Source organism: Netta rufina (genome assembly GCF_964035555.1).
Source record: "Netta rufina genome assembly, chromosome: 4".
Lineage (NCBI taxonomy): Eukaryota > Metazoa > Chordata > Aves > Anseriformes > Anatidae > Netta > Netta rufina.
In genome coordinates, this window is record NC_140127.1 from 15,078,565 (window position 1) to 15,098,357 (window position 19,793).

The 19,793-nt window shown below is 39.9% G+C and overlaps 1 protein-coding gene across 1 annotated transcript; it reads right to left on the minus strand.

Moving 5' to 3' along the window:
• Nucleotides 1–1,679: 1,679 nt before the first annotated feature.
• CENPC (centromere protein C) lies at nucleotides 1,680–19,423 on the minus strand (the record flags this gene model as incomplete). The annotated part of the gene is made up of 18 exons (XM_084286032.1): nucleotides 1,680–1,786; nucleotides 3,235–3,325; nucleotides 3,850–4,004; nucleotides 4,308–4,403; nucleotides 6,632–6,730; nucleotides 7,483–7,587; nucleotides 8,994–9,059; nucleotides 9,901–9,974; nucleotides 11,205–11,243; nucleotides 11,639–12,509; nucleotides 13,093–13,478; nucleotides 14,502–14,705; nucleotides 15,620–15,839; nucleotides 15,933–16,026; nucleotides 16,891–16,988; nucleotides 17,280–17,341; nucleotides 18,533–18,579; nucleotides 19,343–19,423. 18 exons carry the CDS (start codon nucleotides 19,421–19,423, stop codon nucleotides 1,680–1,682), a joined length of 2,895 nt encoding a protein of 964 aa, XP_084142158.1.
• Between the last annotated feature and the right edge of the window lie 370 nt (nucleotides 19,424–19,793).

Sequence of the window (19,793 nt, forward strand, 5' to 3'; positions counted from 1 at the left end):
CGTACTGTTTACCAAGTGGCAAACTTCCAGATCTCTGCGGGCCTGCCTAAAGAGTTGAAAGACTTACAAACGGAGCGTTTTACTGGGTGGGATTCCCTGAAGCAGTGGAGACAGCAGGAGTGCCCATCTGGTTGCTGGCAAGGCTCCAACAGAGGGACAATATTTGAATCTCACTGACCTTGAAGAGGCCAACCAAGCCCTGAAGTTGCAAAAAGCTACCGACACCAAATTATTATTATCAGTTCTAACTATATGACTTGTAGAAAAAATAATTTAAAACCACTTCCAAATTTGAGGCTGAGGGGAATACACGAATGCTGTTCCCTGCAATTTGAACTTTGACTGCAAATAGCTTTTCCTCAAGAGGATGAACTGAATGGCAATTGGCACACTCCTGGAATCATCTCAGAGTTCAGTGTGACCTGGCCACGAATGCAAAGATGTCACGTAACTTCATTAATTACATACAAGGTCATGAACCAATTATAGGAACCACTGCTTGAAAGAGAAAAATTGAAAGAAAGTGTTTTACCTAAAATTCCCCAACCTAAAGCATCTCTCACATAAGAATTTTAGCCCCAGTGTCCAAGTGCTTTCACAGACACTGTTAGTTCTTAGCTGAAAGTTTGTTACGGGTAACACTAAAGCCAATTCTCCTTTAGTACTCTAATTTGTACTCTAGATTTAGCGTAAAGATCATGGCCGAGACTGCTTACAAGGTCATCGCTCAATCCTCAAGTATTCAGCCCTTAAAAAGTTTTCAATTCCAGTTCAATTTTCCATATCTTTTCCTCTTCTGGAACAGCAGTGACCACTCAGAGAGAGCACCCTACCAGTGTAGCTGTAGTTTCTCCTTATGTTCAGCCAGAGGGAACCTTGAAGAGCTTGAGAGACAAATGTTATGTATACCATCTGCTGTCTAGACTTGGCTTCTGGAGTTTACAGTATAATTACAATTTTCCCAAAGGTCCTCATTATTATTCAGAAACACATCAATCAAAACAAAAGGCAATATTAAAGTAACACATTTAGCAGTGACCCACTGCCATTACGCAAAATAAAGCTATCTGAAATGTTCAGAGCCCCATATAAAAGAACCGATGAGCTCCTAGATAAAAGCATCCATTTTACAATACAAATTTTAGGCACTAATCATACATCTGGTAGACAAGGAAGAAACTGCTGTCATTAACATATTAGAAGAGTGCTGGACCCTAGCACACAAGAATTCCAGCAGCCTGTCTCCTAGACAACAATTACTGGAGTGCAGACAGCATGGTTCTACATTTAAACACAGATTATTCTGAGAGGTTTATAACCAGGCAGACATTGAGTCTAACAGATGTTAGCTGAAGATGTCAAAATTAATTTAAGTGTTAAGCATTTTGGGGGAGATTAGGCATAAAAGTACAATTTGGAACAACAATATGTTTTTCCAACAAATTTTTAAGCATCTCTTCCTGTCTCTGGATGACAAATGCCCAATACAGGGCGAGGCCCTCCACTGGGTCACTGCGGTTTGACAGCAAACTTGTGAGTTGTTTTTGTAGTGCTTTCTATGTTGATCTCACCAGCTCTGTCTTAGTTTGTGAAGTTAAGCTGGGCACAAACAAACACACTTCTTATGTGGGGGGGGAAAAAAAAAAATAATCAGAAAGTACAAAAGCATGAGAAGTATTTCAAGCAAACTTTTTTGGAGAAAATTCTTCACACCTGTCGTTTTTGAACTGCGTGAAAAGGAGAACACTTTCTTCGTTCAGAAGATTACGGATGTTATATTGATTTCCTATAAATAAAAGAAAAAAAGTTCTTTAGAAGCCACTAGCAATCTCTGAAGTCCTATTTGGCTTCAATTCAGTATGTTTTTATTTCATTTATTTAAAGAGAAGTAATACTAGCCCCAAATCTATGATGCCACTCTTCCAGGCACATCACTGCATTTCGAAGTGGTAACAAGGAAGAAAACCTACAGCTAGCTTCGTTTTGTTTAACCTAGGATAGGAAAAAAAACACACCTTCACCAAGACTTTTACTGAAGCCAAAGTAATTGGCTTAAACTCTCCACTCACAAAAGCCACAAGAAAACTTTAATGTGACTAAATTTATTTTAATTGTTATGGACAATCTCATTAAGAACTGCACAAGGAAACTTATTTGCAGATCTTCGCTTGGGATTTGCATACTAACGTGACCTCAATTACAGGGGCATCTAAAAGACACCGGATGTTGAGGAAGAGCAACTTTCTAACATCCATATATAGCCACACTTGATAAGATACAAAGAGATCTTCCACCACAACCTCCGCATCGCCCATCCACGCAGTACAGAAAGGCCATCAGGAAACAGGGACAAATGGAGATGAATACAGATATGGAACTTTCACCAGTTAATACAATCTCCTTTACCCAAAAATCAAGCTATAAATCTGTCTCTGCTGACCCCTCAGCCTTTAAGATTAAAACAAAGACACTTTCACTGAAGTGTCAAGCATTAATTGAACAATGATTGTTAAAACAGGATGTTGTGGTGAAAAGCTGATGATAAAACAGTAAGAGCAGTAGATTGTCACTTTTTTAACACAGCCTCTTCACAAGCAAGCTGCATGCAAGATCTCTACCACTCCATGAACAGCCTACTTGAGTACTACAAACTCTCCTGACTACTCTCTTACCCACTACAGGGTAGCTTCCTTATGGAGTTCATTCCACTTTCATCTCAGAAGAGCAAAATCAGTGGTGTTTTACAATTCTCAATGACCCATGTGAGGTTACAACACTTGCAGCAGACAGGCTGCACCTTCTGCACTTCACGCACCGTGCAAAACGTGGTGAACTGATCCAAATGGATCGTCATTAATTTATGTAGGAAAAGATGGTGGTGAAAACAATTATATTAACTACCACTATTTAAAGCTGGCTGCTGAAGTTTCCCTGACATCGTAGCTAGGGACAGAACTAGAATACCAAGAGAACTTCACTCTTGGGACTTGATTATGTTATCAAAAACTCCAAAGGAAACTCAGGTAAACAGGCTGTGTTTGTACCACTACAGGCCAAGGTTCGATCATCAGCCTGTGTCCAGCGTTGGGTCACACTCCCTTCTTCCTAACGCTGTGCTTTCCCATACTCTACTCAAACTCCTCTCTCCCAGTCATTCACCTCCGTTGTGCTTTGTAGCCTGTTAATTCAGTCTAATCCAATCCCCCAAAACTGATTTTAAAAACATGTGCTTACCTGCCGGAATATAGAAAAAGGTCCCCGAAGTCAGGTAATATGACGTCTTATGCAAAGTGATAACAATTTTGCCATGGATAACATAGAAAGCCTTAAAAAAAAAAAAAAAAAAAGAGAGAGAGGTGTGAGGGTTTTAAGATCAGCAATGTTTCCTTTGCAAACATTTAAGAAAGTTATCCAAGAAAAAAACAACACACTTTAGTTTTGCATACACGCTGCAAGATAGCAAAAAAACAAACACTAACATCGTAAACTGAGCTGCAACTCCTTTTCTCCACCCCAGTTGAAACCTAAGACAGGCAACTTGTAGCAGGGAGGGGGAGGTATTTTTATTTAATCTTTCTATCTTGTCTGCACAGGAAGCACACGTGAACAGACAGGTTTAATGTGAAAGAAAGCAGGGCACTGTGCATGCAAAGTACCTCCAGCAAGTTTCTTTAGTTATAACTGCTTGATTTCAAAACTGAAATTATTTATGTTTCCTGTATACATTTGTAGTTTAGGCAAAAAATATGAAAAACTTGTCAACTTCATATGCTATTTTTAAACATTCTAAGATTCTCTGTATAGATATATATCTCTAAATAAAAATAAATAAGGAAAAAGTGTACTTACTATCGTATCCATGTAGACAAATTGGTGTCCTTTTTCTTTAAGTGGCTTCAAGATTAATTTACCAGTGGAAAAAGTAGATGTATTCAGATTTTTATATATTTCTACTGATTCATCTTTGTAGAAACTCAAGTGACTTCTTCCAGTGTTAATACACTCTACAAGGAAAGTCCAGAAGATTAACATCAATGCTAACACATAACTGAGTCTTGTTAGCTCAGCAACTTTTTAAATTACATGCACCGCGCATTGTTTCAGTGCAAAAACCCCACAAACTAGACTTAATATTTTCTCCTTTTTGTGGCTCCCTCAGAATTTTCTCCAGAAAAAGCAATGAATATTTTCACAGCTTACCTTTTTATGCCCAAGGTGGCATGAACAATTTTCTTCCTCTATCAGTCTATATCTAAGAACTTAATAAGTTGTTTAGAAAGGTCCTTGGTTACATCCTCTCAACTTACCTTGAAGAACTTCCTGATTTGTTACTGGGTCCACCACAACAGTTGGCTTAGAAGTATCAGCCAGGGTGTAATTGAATTTTTTAGCTACCTCATTTTCTAACAAAACAAAACAAAACAAAAAAAAAAGTTATCACTACACAATTTTAAAACTTATGTAACCACAGTTTCACACACAGGTAATTAAATTTCCTTAAGACTAAACAGACTGAAATACACTTTCTCCAGAAAAAGGGAGCTAACCCGTAACAGTTCTTTGAAAACACAATTTTCACTGGAATTATTTGTGTGATCAGTAAAGGGTCCCTAAATCCTCAAGTACTTTCCAGGGCAATGCCAATAAGGTTGCCTATTAATGACAGTATTTACCCCAAAGTACCTGAACTTGGGAAGAACTTTTCCTGGATATTAAGAGAGAATATAAAACACATGAAGAACTAAGAAAAATAAATCACTTCCTTTTACCTACTGCTGATGGGCATCAGGAGTCTTATGAAACTGTTCAAAAATAAGCACATGTTCAATTTTCCTTTTCTTGAGAGACACCATTACAGGAATCTCCCTCTAAGTTATAAATCAGAACTATTTCTAAAATAAAATGGATTTTTCCAGAGAAGGCAATAGCTTAAGAGTTGATGACAACCTTATGCTTTTCAAAGAGAAAAGAGACACTGGAGAATTTTCAAGACAGAACAAATATCCCAAAGCTCTCTTGAAGAGCTCTCTTAAGCGGACAAGTTTAGCTCCACAGTGCGCAGGAAATCTCTCTAAATGTAGTCAAAACAGGGATGTCAAAGACAATCTATAGCACTTTATAGGCACTCATGTCTACTTAAACACTCCAACGCTAAGACAGTCAGGGCTATGAGGAAAGTTACTGTTTGATATAGCACTGTTCAAAAAAAAAAAAATCTCTCTATAAAAAGAGGCAGTAATAGGTGCAACTCTATAGCACTAACCACAGGATTTTTATAGAATTGAGAAATTTGTCCTAGAAATTCAACTCAGCTGACGGGCCTTGTACATATCACTTAAAATTCAAGGCTGCTAACAAAAGAGCATCTCTCAGGATATCCATTTGCATCTGGAGGCACTTCAAACCAACTTAGAGCAGCAAATTCTTGTATGATAGTGTGAATAGTCACTACCAGCTCAAGCATACATGGACTGCAAATGACTTGCACAGAAACTTAAAAGCTGTGCTCACATCAAAGGTTCAACAGATTAGGATCCCGTCTCCATCAGCAGCCAAAAGCAGGTACCCCTCCCACCCCCAAAACTGGTGTTAATGGAGTAACGATGTTTCTACAGAATATCCTCCACCTCTACACATGCAACTCACTTCTATTTAAGAGCTATTAACAACTAAGTCTTCCATGAATTTATCCAGTTCTCACACTGAATCTAAATATTTTTCTCCACAGTATTTTGTGGCAAGGAGCACAGAGAACACACAGGGAGAAGAGCCACCTTATTTTGTGTGAAAAACCCAGCTCCCACTATTTTCTTTGTTAACATTTATTTGCTCCAACATATATATAAAACACTGCAGTCACAAACAAAACCTCTAGTGAGTCCCATACAGAAAGGTTCTTTAGCACCAAAATCTCCAAAAAAAAAAAAACAAACCAAAAAAAACAGATATTTTTGTTGTTGTTGTTTTGTTTTTGGACTCTGACCCTATCTCCCTGCTGAGCACTACCTACATACTTACCACCTCCTGGCCTTAGTGGCTGTAGCAAAGCTTCCTATTCCTGGGTCTGAAGGTACATATTTATTGAGTAATTTTATCCATTTTGTGCATTGTTCTTAAAGCTCCCAATTCACCAAACCCACAATGATTTTGTATTTAACATACAGTTGTTTAAAATATTAATAGCAGATGCTGCATTTTCAGATGTGATGCTACAGGTATCAGCAAGACAACCAGAAACTCTCATACGTTAACTGTGCATTATGAAACTAAATGCATTAGCCTCATTAACTAATATTAACTAATGATCTGATCTGGTCAAGGGCTGAAGTACAGCTGGTTTTCTTTAACCATAGCTTTAAGAGCATTACAACACCTCTGGATCTGTCACGTGTCTCTTCATTCCCAACCCAGAGAAGTTAAAAGTTTAAGGTCATACAGCATTGCTAGGGCTACAGTAAGCAACAGGTTTTTTCCGCATCAGATCACACTAATGCATTTCGTTCCAAAAGGATTTTCACTCAGAAAAACTGGAGTTGTTACAACAGAAAATCTTACAACAGTGGAGCATTCAATTAGTTTTCTGATTATTTTTTTTTAAGCATCAAAAGAATGAAATAAAAAGTGTTTTTACTTGTATAATTTCTTTTCTCCTTATGATGAATCTTCTTCCGTCTATCCTTCCTGTGAGGTTCTGTTTCTGGACACACTATTCCAGTGATCATAAGCCCTCCTGAAACAAAAGTTGAACAAAGGTCACTAACACAATATTTATTTTACATGAATGAACATTTACAGGAACTACAAGCATTTCAGTTTGGAATATATTTCCTTGACGATGAAATTTTCAGATAGCTTTAGAAAGCCAGAACAAGACCAAAAAGCTTTTCATCACCAAGTATTTTGAAGTGCAGTAGAACTTCAGACTTTCTGAAAAGAATCTGTTTCATTCAAAGAATATTTCAGAAAGCCACCACACAAAGAGTCAAGTTTTGAGACAAAATATCAATTTTAGGGACACAAATATTATTTTCAAGCAGACTGACTGATTAGGAAAATACCAAATTAGGCTAAGCCAACATAAAAAAAATCCCTGAGAACAAGATGTACTTTATCAAGGTGGTCATTTGAAACTGAGACTGGATAAAATATTATTGTATCTGCTCTAGGAAGCAGTGTCCACACGAGGACAAATGCTCCAATGAATGATCGAATACATTGTCTCTTCCTGGTATCATACAGAATCCTTGATACGATGTTGTTCTTCCCTAAACAGTTAAGGCAAGTGTACATAACACGTTCTGCTGCTATTATTTCTATCTGAAACAGGAGTATCAAGAGAAAGATCACACTAAAAGATGACTATATGGCTGGAGACTATAAATCATCAGCTTTTTTAAAATGCTTTCATGGCACCAGATCAAACCGCAGATTTCCCTTTACTGCCCTAAAGGACAAAGGAGATAAGCATTTTGGAACAAGTACCTGAAGGTCTCATCACATAGTTCACACGCTCGCCTCGCCAATATTCCAGAGGTTTTAGTCGTATCCTTTTTGTCCGACGAACATTAGGTGTGTTGGAAGGCATTACTAATTTAAAGGATGAAACAATTCACAGTAAGTATGAAAGGAAAAAAAAACAAGAAATGGGAAACTTATGAAATATTATCTCCTGCTGTTCTGTATCAGGGGGTGAACACTTCCCAGGGGTTATTTATAGCACTTCCCAGCTGATATTTATATCAATTTCCTTTCATGACAGGAAAGGGAATCAGGTCTTGCCAGAAGCCTTCTTTTACATACCTCATTACTTCGCTTTCCATGTTCTGTAACAGTCACCATGCTGACTGTAGATTTCGTTCAATATACCTTACTGAATCACTGAGATATGGATATTAGGGGCTCAAGAAGCAGCAGCAAACATTAGAACTATGAAGAGAACCCCCTTGGCAAAGGCTAAGAACCCTCCTCAAATCTGATGGATTTCATTAGCAGAAGTGAAAAGGCTTCAACTTGGTTATGGCAAGAGGAGAGAGTAACACACAGCACCTAAGCAGACTCTACTCTTCCAGATTCTAACCCTAACCCATCTCCAAGGTCTGGAAAAAGAACAATACTCTTCCCAACTGAAAACCCCACGCATTTCCAAGACTTCTCAGGTATGCATCTTCCAACCCATCTATTTCATAGTCTCAAATTTCATTTTTTCTGAGCTACCATATACAGTCAGAATTTCTATTTTTGTTTTTGTAAGGAATAACAAAACACCCCTTTAGGAGTTGAAAGCAAATTTGTCAACAATATTTAGATGCTAAAAATAAAAACAGTAAATGAAAAACAAGCCTCGTCTAAATTGCTTTTGAAGGTAAACAACTACATTGTTGTGAACAAAATAATAATAAAGGGAATAAAAACCACAAAAACAGATTAGCGTGGGATTACAATCCACTGCACGCCCACTGTGCCATCCTACCCTTCCACAGGATCAACTCAGACCACCACAGAAGGCAGGTAGGTTATTTGCAACCTCAGTTACACTGTGCAAAACCAATTCAAACCCTCTTACTGCTCTCAATGAATAGTAAGCAGTGTCTTGACTCAAAAAAAAAAGGAAAACGTGACAATTATAAAAATAACCAAAATTCTTTTAAAAATATCTTTCTAATAATTTAAAAGATCATCTTTGAATATAAAACAAAGAAACAGTATAGATTTCAAAAGTTAAAAACAAAACAAAACAAAAAAACACCTTGAGCAGGGTTACGTAGTACCTTAAAGAGGAGCTAACAAATCTTACCTATTCCAGACAGTTTTCCAAATATTTTTCAACTTAAAATTAAGGGTTTTTAGGGCTCCACATTTGCATGAAGATGTTTTATGAATTAACGAACCCTTCGCTAAATGTCTTCCTGTGTCTCCTTCAGCTAAATTTACATTGAGTTGGAAGTGCTTTTGCATTTATACACTCACATTAAAGTATTTTAAAATAACCTTACCTATTTTATGTCTGCTTATCTTGTCTGACAAATTTATTTCTTGATAATATAACTCTTCAGAATCATCTGAAATTACATTCAGAAAACCATCACAATAGGCATTTACTACTCCTGACATTTATTCAATATATCTGCTAGAAGAAGAAGGTAATACAAGGAGAAGTCCCAATATCGGTGTTCCTGCCAACATTTTTTCTTTGAATATGTACCAAACCCAGGGTAGCTGAACAGTATTATGTGGTTTCATATCAAGAAACAAGTATTATAACTACGTAGACATGTAATTCTACTGACTGAAGTGCTAGATTGTTCACCTTCAAACCCCTCTAAGTATAACTTTAGAACAAACGTATTACCAAAACACCCACAAAACTAGGTCTCTCAAAAAAGCACTGCATAAACTAAATACCATTTACAACTGGATCTAAAACTAAAGAAAAAAAACGAGTATGAACAGGGTTCATATTCATTATGACAGAATGTTCAACTTGCATAGGGAAACTACTTAGAGAACCAAAATATTTTAAGTGAACACGTCCTCATTACCTACGGCCAGACACTTTGTTCTACAGCTGCCTGAAGTGATCCCATATAGTGCCACCACATGACAACACACCAAATTGGTACAAACTGAACCTAAAGTATTTGTTTAGTGTTTCGGAAGGACAACTTTATCCTGGTAGGCTTGATGCCAAGCCACCCAGTGCTTGTCCTTCTACAGCCAGCACAACACGAAGCTGGCATATCGTATCATGTACTTGGGCAGAAATGGGATCACAGCCAGTCCAATCTGCATTTCTTATTCTGAATAAACCAGCAGAGCAGAGATACAACAAAAATTACTGTACAACCTCAGCCTAAAAAGCTTATAAATAAACTGCAACAAAATACCAACTTGAAACGTTACCTGAAGATCCATTATCCTCTTCACAACGCTTACTTCTGGAAGTAAATCCATCATAATGGTCTAGAACAGGCCCACTTCAAGGAAAGAAAAAAAAACACCTGCTTCAATATGTTACATATCAAAGGAACATAACAGTAGTACAAGGAATACCAAATTTAAGTTTTGTTGTTGTTTTGTTTTTTTTTTCAGACCATGCATTTTCTTTTTTTTCCTTCTAAATGCTTTTCCATAGCGATCAGACACTGAAGCAAATGACTGCTTGTTAGAAATCACAGGTCTCTTTCATCAGTTCGTCCTCTAACTCAGCCATCAGGCAGACAAAGTAGTATTCACATCATCTCTCTAACCAAATCACCTAAAAATCTCATGACTTTTCCTTTTTCCTCCCTCCCAGAAGAAACGGACCTTCTTCTCTCCTCTCCTCTGTAGTAGTGTTACCTTTCAAACAATTTTCTATACACCACAATTCCAAAAGTACTTTAAAGGAATCTTTTACATGCTTTAGGCAAAGGACAGTAACAAAGTTTATAATTTTAGCTAGATGTATTCTGCCATAAAGCCTTCCCCATAACACAGGGATGATTAACATATACATGCACCTTCAGAGGTTCTCCAGCAATCAGATCACTTTTAACAGGACTTGTCTTTATAACCACAGCATAGTATGCCAACCTTGCCTCCTTCCCCATCTGCAGCTGCATTACACTGCCATTAAATAACATGCCAATAAAGTGCAACAGGTGAAAAGAGCTGTGCTCCACCCAAACTACACCTTGTAGAATCACTTTGTCTAAAATGAAGTCTGCAGTAGGCTCACTTCAATCAAAATACTACAGTTTTCAGTAGAATTACAACATAAGAATTTAATAAAGTCACAGCTTGCAACTTCTACTTGCTTTAAGGCACCACTGCGTGAAAGAGAAGGTATCTGCTTATCTATACGCACAAACAAGAGTCTGAAGCATAGATACTGTTCTGTACCCTACTTAGCAGCAGCAACACTAGTACAGTTATTAGCTTGAGAAGTGCTGATATTTCTGTTCAAAAATCACATGCTAATATGGAAGCAAGCCTCAAAGGAAAAAAAATTCCCAGAAGGCAAGAAACATTGTGACATCTTCACCATGATACAAAAGAACCATTCCATTAATTTACTAACTGTGTTAGCAAGTTAACTCCAGCATGAATCATGAACCCTTTCTACTGGGTTCTATACTAGCAGAACACAGAGCACAGCAATTGCACCAGCATTGCACGGGGGATTGGGATTAAATGCAAGCTTTACAGACAACACAGGAAATTACCTTTCACAACTCATAACTTTCATAGCTGCAGAGGAATCTCTAGAAAAGAAACAATAATTATGTTTACTGTAAGCCATTAATTTTACTTACTGCAGGAAGCCATATAAAAGATTTTCAAAAAACAAAGTAACGCAAAACAAACAAAAAGCCCACAAACAACAAAAACCACACCAAACACTGCAGCTGCTACTCAATCTCAAAAGTACACTTCAAAAATTCCAAATTTAAGTTTCCTTAGGCAGAAGCAGACACCAGATTTGGAATCCACCATTAATAGTAGGTTGCTAATTACACCACTTGGTTTCTCTAGTAGCTATTTAACCACTCGGAAACTGACACTTACTTCAACTGCAATTGCTGCTTAAAATTAACAAAATGTGTTTCATTATCTATCAAGTCATACCCCATTTTAAGGAATTAAATGAAAAGCTTACTGTAGTCTATGTTGCGCATTATGTTTTCTTTTGTTACTTTTTACTTTCACATCTGATTGCTTGTGCTTTTTTCTTGCCACCTCGTGTGCAGAAGAACTGTCAGAATCCGTTGTATTTTGAGGCTCGATGTCCTCAGCGTTTGAGGAAACACCTTTAGGGGTTCTGTGATTAATCTTTTTGAGTGTCTTTCCTGGAGACTTAGCCAACGACCTTTTCTTTTCAGAATTCTGTATGCTGTCTGTGAGACGCTGCATTAGCTCTGCAGCGTGTACAGGAGTTTTGTTATAAACACCATGGAGCGATTCCAATGCATGTGACACATTCTTAGGTTTTTCAGATGAAGCCAGCTTCTGAAGTACAGAATTCCCTGATGTCTGACGCAGAGGTGAGGTAAACATTTCATTCAATTCGACAGGCTCTCCTTCAAGCCCTTCTTCACTGGACTCATTATCAGAGCTCTCCCCCCTTTGTAACTGAGGCTTTTTATTACTACTTTTCTTTACAGATTTCTTAAGCTTTTTCCTTTGACTTTCTGCCCATTTCTTAGACAGCTTACTTTTATTTTTTGATTCTTGAAGTTTCTGCTTAGCAGTGTGTTTCTTCTGAACTGAATGCAGAAAAGCTTCTGAAGCAGACTGCGGATACTTGGAAGACTTGAGATTCTCTTTTGGAGATGGCATCTGCTCTTTGTGATGCTCAGCTGAGGGCAGTGGTGAACCCTCATTTGGCTTCACCCTTTTTTTATGTTCTTCATCATACGCTTCTGTGTCCCATCCAGACACTGACAACATCAGTTGCTCAGCTTCTGGTTCGCAGGACACCTTCCTGTGTCTTGCAGAGTCTTGATGAAGTTCACCCTTTTTAGATTTTCCTATCAATACATAAAACACATGGACACGAATACCTTCTGCGCATAAAAACCTGAAGAAGTGTGTTTACATCTAAAGACATGAAAATAAACCAAAAGAATCATACAAAAATGAATACCAGAAAAAGTTTTTCCCCCAGCACTTAAAGTAGGGCTTTCTCTAATCCCTGGTATCTCCTGTATCTCTTAGCAGAGTAAGGGCAGAAATATTATTTTCAATCTGCTTCAGTTTTCAGTGCTTCCTCCTACAAAACCCTTCCGAGGTAACTCATGAAAACTGAGCACTCAGTTGAAAGCACACATCGTAATCTGCTCTCTAGGGAGACAGGAGCAAAAGCTTTGTATCCATCTTTGTCTGCTCATAAGAAAAGGCAACACCGCTAACAGTTTTTAACTTCCTAACAGGAAAGGGTTAAAAAAACAACAGTGAAGACATTCTGTCTCACTGCCTAAATATATACCCAAACTTAACTGTGTACCTGAAATGCCAATTAGGACTCCAATTATTTCCTTTATCCTCATTTCCCAAAAGACCAACACAAAAATATTCAGTACTACGATTCTGAAGACCAGGTAAACAACTTACCCAGATGCGTACTGCTTTGCTTTTGAGATTTAAGTCGATTTCCTTCACGTTTAGAGGAGACTGAATCTAACCGTGACGTTCCTTTGAAGTCAAGTTGCATTCTGACATCCAAATTGCGCGTCTTCTGTTCAGTAAGTGCTTCAGCCTGAACCTTCCCGGTCTTGCCTTTCTTACCTTCTGTCTTTCCCTTTTCAGAGGACTGAGATTTCCTAACAGGGGTTGCGGAGCCATCTTTTTTGGACTTTTTGTTCTTCTGGGGTATTGAAAACCAAGAATTAGAAGACAGACCATCTGATTCATCGATTAAAAACTCGCATTCACCCTCTTGTTCTATGTCGTGATCTTTTACAACGGGAGGTGATGGTGGTGATATTGAGGCTGTACACCTAAAGAAAGGAGGGACAGAGTACTGACATCATTTGGGGGGAAAAGGTGAGTCTCAATCTTGTAAATCTAGTGATGACTGCAGAACACCCACCATGCTACAGGACATTCCCATATGATTATGAAGTCTATCATTCATTACCCTCCATCTTCCAAAAGACCCGTTCTTCATTGTTTCAGCCTGATATTCATACCTCATTATTTCTCAGGTGCTGGACAGTCAACTTCCTACCTAACCACTCCAATCTGAATTAGCTCTGAAAAAAGACTGCTGTGATCACTGCTAGCACTAGGCTGGGAAGGACAGAGGAACATCATTCAAGCAGCCAGCGATCAGGTTAGGAAAACCAAAGCCCCTTCAGAATTACTCTTGGCCAGGGACATCGAGGGCAACAAGAAAAGTTTCTGTAGGTATAGAAAGCTAGAAAGGGACTCTGCCAGGGATTTTAGTGATAGGACAAGGGGGAACGGCTTTAAACTAAAAGAGGCTAGGTTTAGATAAGATACAAAGAACAAATTATCTGAGTGGTGAGGCACTGGAGCAGGTTGCCCAGAGAAGCTGCAGATGCCCCATGCCTGGAGGTGCTCAAGGCCAGGCTGGATGGGGCTTTGAGCAGCCTGGTCTGGGTAGAGGTGGCAGGGGATTGGAACTGGAGGAGCTTCAAGGTCCTTCCCAACCCAATGCCTTCTGTGATTCCATGATTCTAGCCTCAGAATCATTTAAGATTTTCCTGAATCCTCTGGTCTACCCACCTGAAACACTCCATCTGAACCACTTCTCAATAGCTGCATACAGTTTTGCTGGCAGACATATGCAACAAACGGCATGGTTAAATCCTCCCTGCACAAAACATTCTAACAACTAGTTAAATAAACCCTTTCTCCACCTGGATTTCTCATTAACAAATGACTACCCCAAAAACACCCTCCCACACCATTTTTATAGGTAAAGGACATTGCTCCAGTACTTAGGAGTGGATTGTTTTGTAAGCAAAGTGCATTTCATGTTAAGCCTCAAAACAAACCTTTTTCCGACTGTCCCTGTTGTTACAGCTGCTAAGAAAGCTGAAGAGAAAACCGACTTCTGCTTCCGTACGGATGACGAGGTGGTGCGTACTGCTCTTTGTTTGAGAGCCTGCTCATCTCTCCCAGTTTGAGGTCCTTCCAAACAGACAACTTCTGCATGGGTCTTCACCACATCAGGAGTATTTTGGTCATCAAAATTTAATCTAGGTATGCAAAACAGCATTCAAATATGATGCTATAAATTGAGTGCACATTAAACTATCTTGTGTATATCCCATTTTCTCCTGCTGACAGCACTTCAGTTTTTAAGAATAAGCTTTCATTTTGGAATTTGCTGGAACAGACGTTAGTGGGAGCACTCCCCAGGGTAGCAGGAAGTATTCTAATTGACAAAGCAACATGAGGTCAGCAAGGCAACGTGTGACTCTTGATCAAGGCAAGGGCTGCCCAACAAGACAAATTCCTAGTTTTAGGAGAATGTACTTCAGAAATCATTAGGGTTCCCAGACCCCTGGTACACCCTCTTCCCAGAGGCACTTCATCATGCATCACTAGCACCACTGTCATTCCCTCGTCTCTGTGACCTCCCCCCAGAGATTCAGCCCTCCCACAAAGTTGGGATAACCAGCTACTGCTGCAGCTGGGATTGAAAGTTTCTGAAGGGGAGATAATGCCTGCAACTGAACCTGTCCTACTTCAGGTAGTATTTGCATATTCAGGGCAAGAGGAAGGATGACCGTTCATCACTGCTTTAACAAAGTTCCTGTTACTTTTAAGGTCAACACTGTCAACAGGACACTACTGCGCACTGTAAATTCACTGCGAAGTCTAGAGACCATCCATCTGAGAAGCTGTTCATTTAGAGCACTGTACTGGGGAAAAAACGAATTCGAATTCATTCTGGAAGCCTTGGGTACTGCTCTTTTGGGAATTAACCCTTATCACCAGAATACCTAATAAAAAAGAATAAACAATGACGCCCCTTCTAAGCCTAGAAACGGAACTTTTCTTCCAACCTGGAATTATTTGCTTGAGTTCAGAATACAAACTCATCAATGACTGAAACCACCACGCTAATTTACCCTGAAAGGTGAAAAAAACATTCAGCTCTACTTACACATGTACAGGAGAAGATTTTGCTTCCTCCACAAGGAGAGGTGATCCCAAAGCCCCATTATCATCCTCAGGATCCACAAACTCAGCAGGGCTTTTGCATAGTGCTTCGGCATCTTTTAATGTGTCACGAGGCCCTCCTTCAGGCAAAGGGCTCTCTGTTTTCTTAGAATCAGCTGCATAACCATGTACTGTAGGCGTCAGGTAGGATTCGTGCGGCCCTCCTGCCACATATACTAAATAGGTTTAGTTCTTCTGCTCAAAAGCTTATACCAAGAGTTACCCCAAAACCTTAAATGAATAATAGTGCTACCGACCTTGGCTACTGACAGTATCTGGTGGTGAGGCGGGTACGGATGCTGAAGAAGTACTGGTTCTCTTCACAGAGTTCGTTAACCCTGCATCTGACTGCTAGATTCAGTGGAGAATAACGAGACAAGCAAAAGGAAAACGTTTGACAAAGCAATGGTATTTTGACAAGAATATACATTTCTACAGAAAACAATTTTCTTCCCTTAATTCTTACTCATTTAAAGCACAGTTCCAATTGAACACTTCAGTTTTCTATTATGTAAGACTTCCTAAGACTAACTGTAAATTTCACACAGGTATAACAAAAAAAAAAAAAAAAAAAAAAAGTCAATTTGCAGCTTTGAACAGACATCCTGCAAGCCCACGGGCAAGGTATTTATCCTTTCCAGTAGTACTAATTTAAACAATTTAACTCACCTTTATTGCATCAGGCTGAAGTTTTGCACAAATTAATTTGAGATTATACAGCATCCTAACATCAGACTGAAGTAAACAAATGCCATTATAAAGACTGGTTTTAACACTATTAACAGAATATCTGATTTTTACAAAAAATGCTAGAATCCAAGTATTGAAACGAGACAGAATGGGCTGCAGACAAACCAGATTTGCATCATTCTTTCAGACAATAATAAGTTCGTTGATTTGTTTCCACTCTTCCCCAATATCACAAAGTTATTTTACGCATAGTAACTGTTTATCAGGAGCTGGCTTTTCAAAGAACTAAGAGTTCCTTTCATACAAGGATCGTCTTTCAGTTTTACTGTCCACCTGACAGCAAAGAGCTGAGTCTATCCATCTGGTGAAGTGACTGAAACCAACTCCAGTACAGTCCAAGACAACCATACCCACCATCAGTTATAAAGTAAAGTGCTTCAACCTAAGAATACAAGGAATTTAACTATTTTATTGATCCAAACGCATACCCAAAGCTACACAGTGATATGTCCATAACTAACTTACCCTTTGGGTCTGTATTGAAGTCCTTGTTTGGTTTCTGCCAACAGGAGTTGAGCAACAGGCTGTGCGTGGAGAGCTTATTGTAAGTTCATTATCACAGCCTATAAAGAAAAAGCTATAAATAGGGGATACTTGGAATCACACTGATCTTAACAAGTTACTAAGGCTTCTTACATTCAAGTAAATGTAAGCAAGAAAGAAACCAGCTACTCAGGAAAAAGATAATAACACAACTTATACAGGTTTAAGGGGCTGCAAAGGGGGCACCGTTAAAAATTGACAAAAACTTTATTTTAACCATTTTATTTCTATTAATTTACCACTAAATATGATATGAAAAATAAATTATTCTTTAACCAGCAAATTAAGCAAAACATCAAATAAAACCTTACTTTCAAAACAATCCTGAATGAATTTCAATACATTTTGACCTGGCTGTATATCAATCTTCTTTCTAGAAAGAGGGAAAAAATAAATAAATAAAAAAAATACTAAATATCCTTACCCTAGCAATATGAAAGTACATGCAGCAAACACTTGAGTTATTGCTACTTAATATTTTATGCTATTATTTCCACTAGTCCCAACTTTAATAAATCTCATCTGTTCCCATATGCAGATAACAGCAAAGAAACTTGTCTCTATGAGGATTCCAGAAAAAAAGCCCTGCTGTCATGAAACATGATAGGAATGAGGACATCTCTCTCCACAGAAGAAAACATACAAGTATTACAACAATCCTCAGGTAAAAGAACCTTGAGATGAATAAGGATTCTGGCATGAAATAAATAAACTTTAAAAATCAGCCCTGAAGTAGTATTGCCTGCACAGTGATTCAGCCTCAGCAGACCCAGAAAATGAAACGTGTAGTTGTACATCTACCCCTTCAGACAACAAGCCACCCTTTGCTTTTCTTCCTACCACTTATCTGCAGTTACTCCATGCTGCTACAAAAGCTTTTTAAGTAGGAACTGGCTTGTGGCATTAAAATTGTAGGCAAGCGAACAGCTCAGCTGCTTGGAATACCATTCCACATCCCCCCATCAAAATTAAAATGGGGGATGTAATCCAACAGCTGGCCCACGCTGATCAAAACCAAAATAAAATGAAGAACACCATGGACCATTTTTCCCATAATTATTAAAAGCCTGTAAAAACAGGTAATTTGGCACATTTGGTAAGCTCGTGAAACGCATGTCTAAAATTGACTCCAGTAACAAAAAGCTTGCTGACTTCTGGCATGCCTTTAAAGACTGCAGCACTACAAATACTCACTCCTCTTCCACATTTCACAGCAAGGACCAAACAACTAAAGCTGGAACCCTGGGTGGGCTTCATTTCTCTGCCCCCTGAAAGGCACAGACTGCTATTGCTGCACTCAGGTAGCCTAGTTAGGAGTAGCTTAGGTTTATCCACACACACCACAGTCTGTCACTTCAGCAGAAGAATACCGAGGAAATCCTTTCTGCTTTGTCTCCCAGCACAATTTACCTCTCCCACCACTGAGAAATATAGAAAGGTTGAGAAATATCATATAATCAGCTTAAGATGCACCCAAGAGTTTTGGCATTAAGCTCATACAAATAAATCAGCATAACTTTCCCAAACTATTGTATCTAAGATTAAAACCGTAAGTGGAAATTACCCTCCTCCATGGCAGAATCTTGTCCTGTAGTCTTTTTTGAAATGAGCCTGTTAAGAAATAAGAATCAGCTTTTACCAAGCACGCTGCTAACAAGCGGATGACCAGCCTCCTGTTTCTCACGTAAACGAGTCCCGGAAGACTTGATTCGTCTGCAACTAGTGTAAACAAAGTCACTGGAACAGCAGGCAAGGCTCTAGCCATCTCTTACCACAGCTAGCAAGGCAATAATTCAGGTGACAGACAACAAACGATATAAACCCTACTGAGCTAGCAACAGGCAAAGACAGTAGAAGAAACAAACGGGAAGATGCAGTGAGCAGAGAGCAGTCTCTCATCAACAAAATGTTTCAAAAACCGTTTAAATGTTTAACGGAAACAGCAGTTATGATCCCTTCACGTGCTATAAACGGCACAGATGCCCGCAGCGGCTACAAAGTTTTCAAAGTTTTGAGCTTTTAACGAGCTTTAACGCCTTCCTCGCGACCAACGCGAGCACCTCACAGCCGGCAGGCGCCTGACAGGAGGCAGCTGTGGCGGCCCGCCCCCCCTCAGCAGCGCCGTCAGGCGACGCCGCCGGCCGCCCCGCCGATACGGACAGAGGCCCCTCGCTCCCCCATCCCCTCCCCCGGTTCCCCCGGCTCCCCACAAGCCTCACCCAGCCCTCCGCCATCCCGCAGCGCCGCCACACCGAAGATGGCGGCCCCCGAGCCCCGCCGCCGGCCGCCGCCGCCACCCCTCCCCCTGCCCTCCCCTCAGCGCCGCCGCTTTCAAACCTCGGCAGCGCGCGCGCCCCCCCCGCAACCGCCTCACGCCATTGGTCGGCGGCAGCCGCGCGCCAGCGGCGGCCGTTGCTTGGCGGGCAGCACCGCCCTCAGCGCCCTCAAAGCGCATGCGCAGCAGCCGCCCAGCCCTGAGGGGAGGGAGCGGCCGCCCCTGAGGCGCTGTGTGGTGTCTAATGGCCAGCCCCAAGTTGTGCCATGGGGTGCCCCCGGGTGGAAGGGACCCGTCGGGGTCACCGAGCCCAACTCCTGGGATTTAACATGATGGTTTTTACCACACATTAGTGAACGGCTGGCTGAGTGCTGCCTTGCTGTTGTCAGCCTTCCCCAGGGAAGGCGCAGGTATCCCTTTTCCAGCAGTTTTTCTGCATCACGCAATGGCAAAGTCAGGTTCTGCCAACAAAACCCAAGTGGACAAAGATCTGCCAACTTTTAGCCAAAACCTGAGAACATGGAGCTGTCCCCTGCCATGCTTAGAAATC